This window comes from Cyprinodon variegatus, unplaced genomic scaffold, assembly GCF_000732505.1.
Source record: "Cyprinodon variegatus isolate N-32 unplaced genomic scaffold, C_variegatus-1.0 Scaffold384, whole genome shotgun sequence".
Taxonomy (NCBI): domain Eukaryota; kingdom Metazoa; phylum Chordata; class Actinopteri; order Cyprinodontiformes; family Cyprinodontidae; genus Cyprinodon; species Cyprinodon variegatus.
Genome location: NW_015150837.1, coordinates 576,546 through 588,576, shown reverse-complemented (window position 1 = coordinate 588,576; position 12,031 = coordinate 576,546). Strand labels below are relative to the sequence as shown.

Sequence of the window (12,031 nt, the reverse complement as noted above, 5' to 3'; positions counted from 1 at the left end):
GGCGGAGCGAGACATGCATCTGGCTGTTGTCAGGTTAACTGTTACGGCCATAGCAATTGCAAAAACAGTGTTCTAAGCAGTATTCTGTGCATATACACATCTTTAAAACATATTGTTCTCTAAACACAAGCCCCGGAACAAGTAACAAAATGCTGCATACATAACAAAGAACTGCTACAAACGATTAAAGTAGGAACATTTAACTACTGTTAATGAGAGTTATAGCCATCTTAAATGTGGAAATCAGGTATCATCCTGTTGGGTCCTCTGGTTTTGAGGGATATGTTTTCAGGGACACACTGTTGCTTTGACTGCACAACCCCCACTTGCCTTAATATGAAATATTAAATGACTCTGGAAACTAGAGTCGCACGTACGAGGTGTGGAGGTGTTAAACCCAGATGAGCACAGGCTAATATAAAAGGAAATTACTTTTAAAAGATGTGCTGTGTTCTTAATTCTGACTTTAATTTCTTCTAAATTATATACTTGATTCTTATTTCTTTTCCCAATGTTCTGCTGTTGAGAGAGTGTAAATTTTTACATTTCACACGTTCTAACAAGTCTGTTGTCACTGGAACATTGAGACAAGTCTGCTGGCTATCTCTCTTTTTATTCTCACATGCAGTCATGTCACCTGCAATGCCCAATTATTTTTGCCTTATAGCTGGAAATGGCAAGAATCTTCTTCCTCCTAAATCTTAAAAAATCAGTCTGGTTAAAACATTTAAAACAATCAACACTGAAAACCTGTTTTGTTTTTTCCACCAACATGATAATAATCACAAAAAGTAATTTCGTCATGCACAGCTGTCACAGCTAGGTCGACTTCTGAGGGTGACTGTTGCCTGAGCATATTGGACATCCACACCCACTTATCCACCAATTCAAAGGGAAAAGGGTTGGGAATCCATAGTGCCAAGAGCCACTTCTTCTTCTGTGCTGTGGTGCGGGCCAAGTGTCACCTGCTACTTAATAAAGAGATGGGCTCCATCGATTTTCAGTTTGAACTATCGATCCATCAATCTACACCCGTAACGGGGCATTTTGGGCAGGGTGGTGTCTTATTAATAGATGCTATCACTCTCATGGCACAGTTTAATATGAGTTGGATTGCCAAGATAAAGGAGGGAGAAATAATGGATTGGTTATTGTAAATGGATAAATAAGGTAGACTATGATAGTGAGCATTGGAGTTTGTTTTCCTCCTGCAGTTACGACGTGAAAGCCAGTAAGCCAGAGAGGGTAAAAGAGGAGAAAACAGATGAGAGAGGTGTTGTTTAAGGCAATAAATAGGAGATCTGCTGAGACAGAACAGACTTTGTTTGTGCAGCTGACATAAAGAACTCTGCTACAGCAGCTGGAAACACACCAAATTAAACCTCTGTATTTGTTTGGTAGCTTTACTGGGCTATCAATGTGGGGATGATTACAGAGCTGTGATTTGGAGATAGTTAAATTATTCATTTTTGTTTTTTTACGATTGTCTTTATTTTGCCTCTGTTATATCTTCACTCTTTCACCGTGTATTTATTTGTATATAGAAGAGAAAATAATGAAATTATTATATTGAACGTACTGCTTAGGAGTCCTTTGAAAACACCAAGCTGGTACTTTAATGCATTACAAATTTGCAGCTTTTTGGTTTAGATTTCATACCCTCCTTTAAATTAGTACCAAGTGTTGATAACACATAAGTATGCAAATATTCATTAAATTTAGTTTAGATTCCCCTTGATAGAGAAATGCAACACTAAGGTTTATTTTCTTAAATGAGTAGCTGCTAAGTTGTGCAGGCAGAAGAAAACAGCATTAGTAATGTTAGATTAATGCACCACTGTCTTTTCCTTCTTATCTATAAAAATACAGTTCAATTTTCGATTTCAACACGTCTTTTTTCCCTTTAATGCTTTTTTTGTGCTGCCCCATCAGCAATCAGCACACGTATTAAACTTATCATCTGATTAAAATGTGCTTCCCTGAAATGACTCCATTTGCATGCATAAAATCATATAAATCAGATTTTTAGCACTGTGTGAAATCTTTTAGCTGGCTTTGCACTGAGGACGTTCCCCCTGGTTTTGCTCAAAGGATTTAATAGATTGTACCCGCTTTATGTTCACTTTGACACTTAGGAGAAGACAAAAGGGAAATGGTTGTCATCAGGAACAAAGTGCCTGTGACCTTTGAAGCCAGCTTTGATATTTACCTCCTTCCTGTGTCTTTCACCTCCCTTCTTTTCATCTGCCCCTCTCTCTTGTGGTCTTCTTTACTATCTCTCTATAATCCTGTCTCTCTGTTACTCTTACTTACCTGTCCTCTTTTTAACTTTGTGACCGTCATTGAAACATGGTTTCCCTATTGTCCTATTATTTGCTCTTAATAGTATCAAGTGTCAACCTACAAGGTGCTCAAATTATTTTCACATGAATTCTTGTTTTCTGTGTTTGATCCATGATCAAACACCAGTCACTCGTGTCACTCAAGTATTACCCTTGGTTTTTCTGGGTTAACTGGTGCAGGGTCATGTGTTGACAGCCCCTCTGAACATGTGCCTTTAATGGTGGGATGAGTCAGCCTCGTTATACACCTCAGGGAGCATGCCTTGTCTTCTCTCTTCCCACCAGACATCAGTGACCATAGCCTTCCTGACACTATAGAGCAGCATAGGAAAATGACAAACACACCCTCATCCTAACAAACAACCAGTTTGTACAAAACAAAACACACAAAACAAAAAGCAGGTACACTTTAAAAACAAATCTGGTGTTTTATCTTGCTATAAGTGTTTTTTTTTTTTGTTTTTTTTTTTTTGTTTCTTTTTTTACAAAGCAGATGATGGAACTTTGCAGTAATCTTTCTGTAAATCTGATTTGTGTGTTGCATCGTTACAAACTTGGCCTGTGCTTCCCTGTGCTTCCCCATCCTTCCGAAATGCCAAGCAGATCCAAAAAGACAATGCTAAAGAAAAGCAGGATCAATTGAAATGGATGGGCAAACCCATTGCAGGGTGGCTGCTACTAAATGGAAAATGTCAAGCTTGCATCAGATCCCTTTTGTTCAGCTGTAGAGAGCCCCTGCTGCAGCCAAAAACAGAATAAAAAGCAAGCAGGGACAGTAAATAACTAACCTTTTCCCATTTTATGACACATTAGCTGCAAGTGGTTTGATAGGCAAAGCCACCAAGACTTTCATATCATCTTTTTAAATCCAAATATCCATTCAGCAAAAACGTAACATTATAACTCTGGTTGTATGTGTAGGATATTTCTCATGCTTTACATTAAATCTTTTCTTCATTCTTTTTATTTACTAATGGGTGTCTTGATTCACACCTATGGAAACAGAAAGCCTGTCGACCAATAATAGTAATAAAAAATAACTACCCATGCTAGATAACCAGGATCCAGATTCTTTTCTCCTCCCTTGTAGTAGTTGGAAAATATAGCAAATATCTAAACCAGAGATGCCCTAAAGGATTTCTTCCTTTTCTGATAATTGATGTAATTATGCAAAGTTTTGAAATTTCCTCTTCTGCTCTTTGCTTGTGCTTAATAGACATTTTGCAACCTCTGCAAGCATTAAATAATTCAACCTGGAGAGAAGGAGAAAAGCTGCAATTAGAAAAGTTTTATTGACATGAATTAAATTTGTTCTTTGGCGCTTGCGCCCCAGTAGAAGACACTAATGCTGTGAATCGACATTTGCTTGGATGAGTAACCTAGGAAAAGGATTAGAGTAGTCTTCCCCAGGGCCTATACACTGGTGGTGGAATAAGCCAAAAGCTGAGTGGGTCTGAGAGTGAGGGAGGAGATGGTGTTCAACTGGTTGAAAGTTTGCTGGTGGCTAGGCCTTGAGCTAGATCAAAGGGATCTTAAAAGATAATTGCCTTCTTAGAAGACGCATTCCTGACATTGACTGGCTGAAGCTTCAGCAAGAGATATATCGCAAGGGATCCAGGTGAAGCTGATACAGCAAGAGTCTTCCAGATCAAACTTTCGTTTAAAGCTCATTTCAACCTGGAAAGACTCATACAGAGAAAGAGAGGAGGGATAGAGATTAACACAGAGCAACGCAGTTAATCACACTGATAAAGAGGCAGGTCGAAAGAGACGGTGCGGTGGCATGTGCCAATAGTTACGAGGGTGAATAGAGAGAGACTGATCAAGAGAAAAGGTGAAAGCGGTTTGTCATGCAACGGGATACACCGCTGATACGGAAAATTATGATAATTATAAAGAGAATGATGAAAGCTGGTTGAGTGATTGTGTGCTGGATGAGTTTCTGTTGATGGACAGGCTGATTTATATTTCGAAACTAGGTCGTCTGCGTAGGTGTCGCAATGAACAAAAAGAGGTCCCCACCCCCTCCGCAGACACTCTGCTGAGCCTCTCCCAAATTGTAGGTGACTACAGTCAGAGCCGCAGACAGGAGGCCGGCTTGTTTTGTTTTTATGACCGCAATTGCGGAAAACAACTCGTGAAGTTGGACCAGTTAGAAGAACGAGGTGCACAAGAATGCTGGGACCCTTTTTCCATCTGAATCCCCGCTCTTTTTCGCCCTCCCTTGTCACACAAACTTGCCCCCACTTCATCTCTGCCTCTGCCGTATCTAGACCCACAGCGTATAGCGAGGACCACGCTTCAAAATAGAGCATAAATTAAAAATGTCTGCGTCAAACTTACTGTGACACACTGCTGCGGGGAGTATAACCAGCCCTTAAGAGTCATTGGGTGTGGAGAAAAGCAGGAAATAAGTGCAATGTGGAGAGGAGAAAGTTAAAAAAGGCTTACCACACCAGTCAATGCTGATCATGCCTCCTTATAGGTTAAGAAGACGTTGAGCATTAAACAAGGAGGAGAGGTGGGGACAGATGCAGGGAGCTAAAGCTGAAAATCATTGACCAAAATGTTGGAGTGAGTTCTTTGAAGTAACCCTTGAGCAGCAGATTCACTAAATAATGCGTCCACACTGATGTGCCGTGGGCATGATGCGGCTGTTTTAACGTGGTGTATTGATGAATATAGGGACGATGCGCTGCAATAATATATGTGATGGTGCTTGATGGTAATGCAATGAATGGCGAAGATGACGGAATAGTAAAAGTAGAGTGTTTTTCTACAGGCCCATGAAAATTCAAGGACTTTTAACCACGAAACAACCAAATGAAGCATAATTCCAATTTGCAAGCATTAAACATGAAAAAACAGTAAAGTCATTCATCTTTAACTCCATAAGTGACTCAGCGTTATTAAACCATGACTCATGATTAAGATTAACAGATGATATTGAGTGCCTGCTAGCGGATTAAATAATGACGAGCTCAATTAAGCTGACAGAGTGGATGAGCCAAGATGCCTCTGAAACCCGAAGGCTGAAAGCTTAGCTTTGATCATTTAAAAGTGACAAGACTGTCACTTGAATTTTTGCCATATGATAGGAAGTGGTATAAAGACTCGGATTGTATACTGCATGATATACAACAGCCTAAGCCAAAGCCTAAATGGTTGAGTGACCATTGGAAGATCCAAACTCCTCATTTATCGCGAGTATGGTAACTGACAAATCAGGGTTGTTGTTTTTTTTTATCACTTTTGCCAATGTTTACTTCAACTGGCAGAATGGGCTGCGCAGTGGGTGGCACTGCTACCTTGCAACAAGAAGGTTCTGGGTTCGATTCCCAGCTCGGGGTCTTTCTGTATGGTGTTTGTATGTTCTTTCTGAGCATGCATGTGCTCTCTCTGGGTACTCCAACTTCCTCCCACAGTCCAAAAACATGACTGTTCATTGGCTTTTCTAATTTCTCCTTGAGTGTGAGCATGAATGATTCTTTGTCCTGTTTGTCAAACAAACTGGATGCAGTGGTGTACCTCGCCTCTCACCCATAGAAAGCTGGAAATAGGATATAGAGATAGATTCCTTGCGACCCTAGCTGGGATAAAGTGTGATGGAAAAATTGATAATATTCGATTAAGCAGTTTTAGGTTGAAAGGACTTATAATTCAAGTCATTCAAAGATACTTTACTTGCATTTTAAAGCAGCGTTCAAATTGAATGGTCAATTTTGAGTTAAACCACAATGTTTATGTTTATGGAATAGATTTGACAAGGAATAAATTTGTAGTTTTCAGAAATTAAACATTGGACTACAAAAGAAGTTGGAACAACAATACAAAACCAACATAGATTCATCCATGAAAAGCAACATACTGTATAATCAATCAGCTGATAATTCAGCTACGACATTGGTTAAACAGTAAAAAGACATTGAAAATCAAGCTTGGGGTTCCTGGAAGGCTAGGATTAGAGGATTTAATGAACGATGTAAAGCCGAAGGCTGGAGATGCACGTGAGTGAGAATTTACACCACTCCTGACAGAGAAGAAAGCGCTGAGGCAAGAAATTTGGAAAACATGCAAGTCTTGGAAAGATACGTCTCACCTGTAAAGAATTGGTTTTGGGTTTCTGTGAGCTGAACACAGATGTAGGGAGCAAAGCTGCCTGCTGAGCAATAAGTTGAACGGAAGACAGAGACTTGTGTGGAAGGTGGAAGGAGCGAAGGCCTGGCGGAGCTTAACCATGAAGTGGTTAAGCTTGCTCCTGGAGGAAATTAGCAGGAGGAAAGGAGATTCAGGACAGCTGGTGAGCGGAGGATGAAATGCCAGCTGAAGCAGGTTCAGGAGGGACCGAAAGCTTAAGAGAAGGCCTGGGATGTTCCTATAAGGGTGGATCGGAACCAGGAGATCAGTGCGAAATAGACGAAACAAAGCGCTTGATGACTGAAAGTTCAAAGGCATGTTAAAGTTTGCTGGTGTGCAGAAACGAGGCTAGGCCATAGATGATTGGCGTCGGAGAAGGTGATTGGCTGAAGCTTGAAAGAGGGATGGCGCAGCTGGTCCAGGGGATACTGAGTCTTCCCATTTCAATTTTTCCCTTAAGCTTAATTTCTATTTCCCCAAACAGCAAATAAATAAAACCCAAGATAAATGTATTTTTACAGACATATACATCGTCAATTACTACAATATATCTTGAAAGTCAAAAATTCAACAAAATTCTAATTGTTTTATGTTAAAGATAACTCTGTGAAACCTTTACTACAGGGGATCCCATACATTTCAAAATAACAGTGCATCCAAGTCGTGACGTAAAAACATATAATTATTTAACTCTACATTTACTGTGTATACAAATACAGAGTTCAGTAATTATTTTCAATATATTATTTATCTGAAATACATTTAAATATTTATTTTTTACATTACGTGTTGGAGTCAGAATTTTTTTCCCATCAAGTGTCGCCTCTGGTGACATTTAATAATTTAATGTATAATTTAATTGTATATTAATATTAAAATAATTTATTAGATAAATACATAAGATGAACATCTATTTATTTCATGGGACATTTTTTTTTATGTACGTAGTTTGTGATACTGTATGTTTTTGCATCCCATTTGTCTCAGGGATCACATCACAATGTTTGTCATAATTATCCTGTTACCACCCACCAGATGGTCCCAACCCACTTTGGGAAACCCTGCTAGATGTTAACCTAACTGAAGAGTAGAGTATGAAGCAGCCTTTTATGTATTGGTGTATTAAATCTTCCAAATAGCTTTGGCTTGTCATTTATGGTTGATAGATCAGACCCTAATGAATTGGCTCATCTCAGATTACATGCTTGTGTGTACATGTTCAGATGCCGGTATTTGCTCATGTGTGCGTGCTCTGCTACACATGCTTCCAGCCTTGCAAGCACATCTTTAGTCATTATCAAGATCCATCTTTGTCATTTGTTATTGCTTGTTGGTGGATAAAGCTTTGAAGTGTGATGTCCCAGACTCCAAGCTGCCATATTTAATCCAATCCCAGATGCATTATTGAAGAGAGGGGCACGATCACACACGCTTGCATGTACAGTGATGGCTGCTAAATGGATTAATGTCTCTGTCCCTCTTTGTTTGGGGTAACTTATTGGGCTTGACTTGATGCTGTGCTAGCAGGTTGGATTTGAATATTCTGCTTAGCCACACACAAAATGATAGGTATAGTGCTGCTGATCTGTTTGTAGGGTTGCTGAATTACATGTAATGAGTCTGAGGTATGTATTAGTCTGTTTTGTAGACCTTCTGAGGAAAAAGATGTCTGAAATATAATTTTTTTGAAATGCCTTTGACCTACCCCAAATTAATGTACACTTTCTGTTAAATCCTGGAGGAAAGTAATTTAATTGCAAATATTTTTATTACTCAATTAAACAGATTGATTTAAATGTTTTTTCACAAGCTGCGGAAAAAGTTAGCGGACCCTATTTTTTCATAGTAAATGTTATCCCAGCTGACTGAACCACTGTTTGCCATCCAGAGCTAAAAGCGATACTTGAAGTAAACAATAAGCGCCTGTTGGCCTCCAAAATACAGAACCACATTTGCGAGCTTTGAGCTCACAAACAAAAAAAAAAGTTATGATGAAATACATGGAAAAATATCTAGGGAAATACGACTGCGCAGAGTACACTGAGCAGTTTCTAACCTGAGGCAGAAATAAACTTTACTCTTTTTATTACATTAACTGACCTGTTCAACAGAAAGCTTTTAACTTCTACATCCTTTTTTAAGCCCTGCTCCCTCATGAATTTTCTTCAGCTTAGTAAAAGCAAATACTCTTGTTTTATCCTGACGTAAGATGCAAAAAACAAGTTGACTACATGTTTGTCCCTTTCAGCAACTCTGGGCAAATAGAGACCACCAAACATGGTGGCCTCTGTTGTGGACCTAGACATGTGTATTTATGAACTCCTAATTCAAAACTATGAAAACACATTCATTTAAAATTTGATCATATTAGACTTTTAAAGACCTTGAATTTATAAAAGCAGTTCTTGATTTTAATGCCAAATAAGTTACCTTTAAAATTTCCTTATCTTAGGTGTATTATCTAATCTATGCATGAAAGGTAAAAAAAAAAAAATCCCCTTTGACTTTTGTCAGCTTCAGTGGAAATGTCTAATATTTTAGATAAACAAAATGTCTAATTCAGGTAAAATGCTAGAAAAAAATAGGCTGAGAGGAAAAATGGCCTGCCCTACCACTTGTTTGTACAGAAGGTGAATTACAGCCAAACTGATGGCAAACAATAGTGTAAGGGCTGTGACACTGCACATTGTCACATGACTTTGTTGTTACTTTCCTCCTGATTAGAGATAACAATTTGACTGAAGGGAGAGGCAGGTGCTCCTTGAATTACCCAGCAGGTGTCAATGAAGTGAAAAATGAAAAGAAGTAACACACAGAGAAAGGATTGATACACTTTTACATTGAGGCAGAATATCTTTTATGTAGTTCAAAAGCAAAATTGTTTGCATGTTTTTCTTGTATGTAGCTTGTGTCAGTGTTTGCGCCATTTCTGCTGTTGTTAGCTGGTTCTCTATTGCTTAATTGTTTATTGCTAGCTGTTTCAATCTGTAGTCCACTAACAATCAATCTCTCTGTTTCCCTCCCTGCCCTAATATCTGTCCATTTATTTTTTTTTCCTTTCATCACCATTTTCATATTTCCTTCCATCACCATCTTAAATCCTCCATTTGTCCTAGCTAACATCCTGACTGTGGTTATCCTGTCCCAGCTGGTGCTGCGTCGTCAGAAGTCCTCCTACAACTATCTCCTGGCTCTGGCTGCTGCTGACATCCTTGTTCTTCTCCTCATTGTGTTTGTTGACTTCATCCTAGAGGATTTTATCCTGGCTTCCTTCCTGCCTCCATCCATAAACAACGCAGTGCAGGTTCTAGAGTTCTCCTCCATCCATACCTCTATCTGGATAACGGTCCCCCTGACCATCGACCGCTACATTGCTGTTTGTCACCCTCTCCGCTACCACACGGTGTCCTATCCTGCCCGAACGCGCAAGGTTATATTTGCAGTCTACATTGGGTGCTTGCTCTCTGCAGCTCCCTACTACTGGTGGCCTGAGTTCTGGCACAGTCTACCAGGGGTTGGCAAGATTGATGAAGGAGGAGGAGGTGGAGGAGAAAGCAATAGAAGAACAGTGGCAGAGCATGTTCTGGTTTGGGCTCATTGTGCCACGGTATATCTCCTACCCTGCGCAGTCTTCTTCTCCCTCAATACTGGTATCGTGCGAAAGTTGCGGAAGCGTCGCAACTGCTTCAGACTGCGCGGCTATTCCACTGGCAAGACCACCGCCATCCTCCTCGCCATCACCTCTGTTTTTGCTGTTCTGTGGGCTCCACGTACGGTCTTGATCCTTTACCATTTCTACTCTCCACCACCAGCATCACAAAGTGCCGGTCGCCTGCTCCACGCACTCACCGACATTGCAAACATGCTGGCTTTGCTCAACACCGGTGTCAACTTCTTCCTATACTGCTTCATCAGCAAGCGTTTCAGAGCCATGGCAGCAAACGTACTCCGAGCGCTTGTCCACTGCCGGAAGCAGCCAAAGCCATTTTATGCCAGTCACAACTTCTCCATTACAAGTAGCCCTTGGATCTCACCTGCAAACTCCCACTGCATCAAGATGTTAGTGTACCAGTATGACAAAAATGGAAAGCCCATCTGTATATCTTAAGTTCACACACACACTGGCAAATCTTAGAGGCAATCTTTGGCCTCAAAGGACTCATCAAGGTGACACAAGTTTTCTGTTTTGTGGTTGGCTTAAAAGATGCAACAGAAAAGGACAGATGCACGGTGCAAAACTTCAAAGCCTTTTGTGAACAATGAAGTAATGATAAAGCAGCAAACAGCATCAGTACAATTCTTATAGCTCCCTTCATGCAAAAAAACAAAACAAAACAACAACAACAAAAAAACACTAATAATTAAACTTTAGGACAGATGAAAGCATATCATCATCATCATCATCTACCAGTAAAATGAGCCACCATTTGTGACACAGAAAAATGACATAACAACATGATAAGTCCTTGGTATATCTTCAAATACGGTTTGGTCATGGATGCTCTCTAAATGAGGAGGAACTTTGAACAGCTGGGCCTTTTATCTGTTGGGGAAATTGCTGCCAGTCTGACGGCTGCACATCTCACCTGGAGGGGTGATTCACTCAGGCACAACCACAAACAGAGTGCCCATTGCCCACGGTCGTAACTGTGTCTCTCTAGAAAAGTAAAACAGCTCTATCATTACCATTTTAATGCACAGAGGAGTCTCAAATGCATCTTACAACATTTTTAGACTCTGCCCCTGACTGCGCTGTGCTCCAAGCTCATCTACAACTCAACATTCACAACGGAACTCAACTATTACTATCATTTGACAAAGAGCTTTTCTTTTTTTTTGTTAGTTGGTGAAGTATTTATTCATTGTAGACCTGACTGTTATTGTAGCTTTGCAAAAACACAAGACAAGAAATATGACTTAGTATCAGTGTAGCAATGGGTATTACCAAATGAATTATTACCTTTTTACATTGTTTTAGAAAAATACTTCTGCAACTAAGAGATTGTTACCTATTACCTGTTGATGGTCCTTTATGACTTACTGTTAGCCATTATCGAGATACATGTAATAAAAGTAACTGAAGATGTCTTTAACCCTTTATCTCCCTTGAGACAAAGAGAGAGGCAGAGAGGACTTGATATTCTGTTCTCCTTTCACGTTCACTTAATTTTCCTTATCCAAAGCTTTCTGTTCCATTGGGCCACACTAAATTTGGTCTAAGGGCAAAAGTGACACATTCTGCTGCTGTCTCTATTCGGGAACCTTTTATAGCAAAACACAGTCACATTAACTTAATCTCACTGATGCCCCTTATAGAAATCACACTTAAATAAAGACATAAACATCTCTTGGACTGCTTGGCTAAAAGGTAGAGCTTCACGATCAATTCACATGCATCCATAAGTCCCCATTGCGCACTATTAGGGATCATCTACCTAATGAAGCTTTGCCTAAGAAGATCTCCGCTAAGACATGTCTGAAGGGATTTGACACATTAAGTTATTTATTTATTTATTTTTTGATCTATTTATTTATTGTCTTTAAAACAATTG

General features: G+C 39.7%; 1 protein-coding gene across 1 annotated transcript in view; it reads left to right on the top strand.

Moving 5' to 3' along the window:
• The window catches only part of gpr139 (G protein-coupled receptor 139), a 19,423-nt gene extending 7,459 nt beyond the window's left edge, over nucleotides 1-11,964 (top strand). Inside the window, exon 2 of the mRNA XM_015387055.1 lies at nucleotides 9,596-11,964. Coding sequence (XP_015242541.1) covers nucleotides 9,596-10,587 — 992 coding nt within the window. The 3' untranslated portion in view covers nucleotides 10,588-11,964. The remainder of the gene's footprint in view (nucleotides 1-9,595) is intronic.
• Nucleotides 11,965-12,031: the final 67 nt, after the last annotated feature.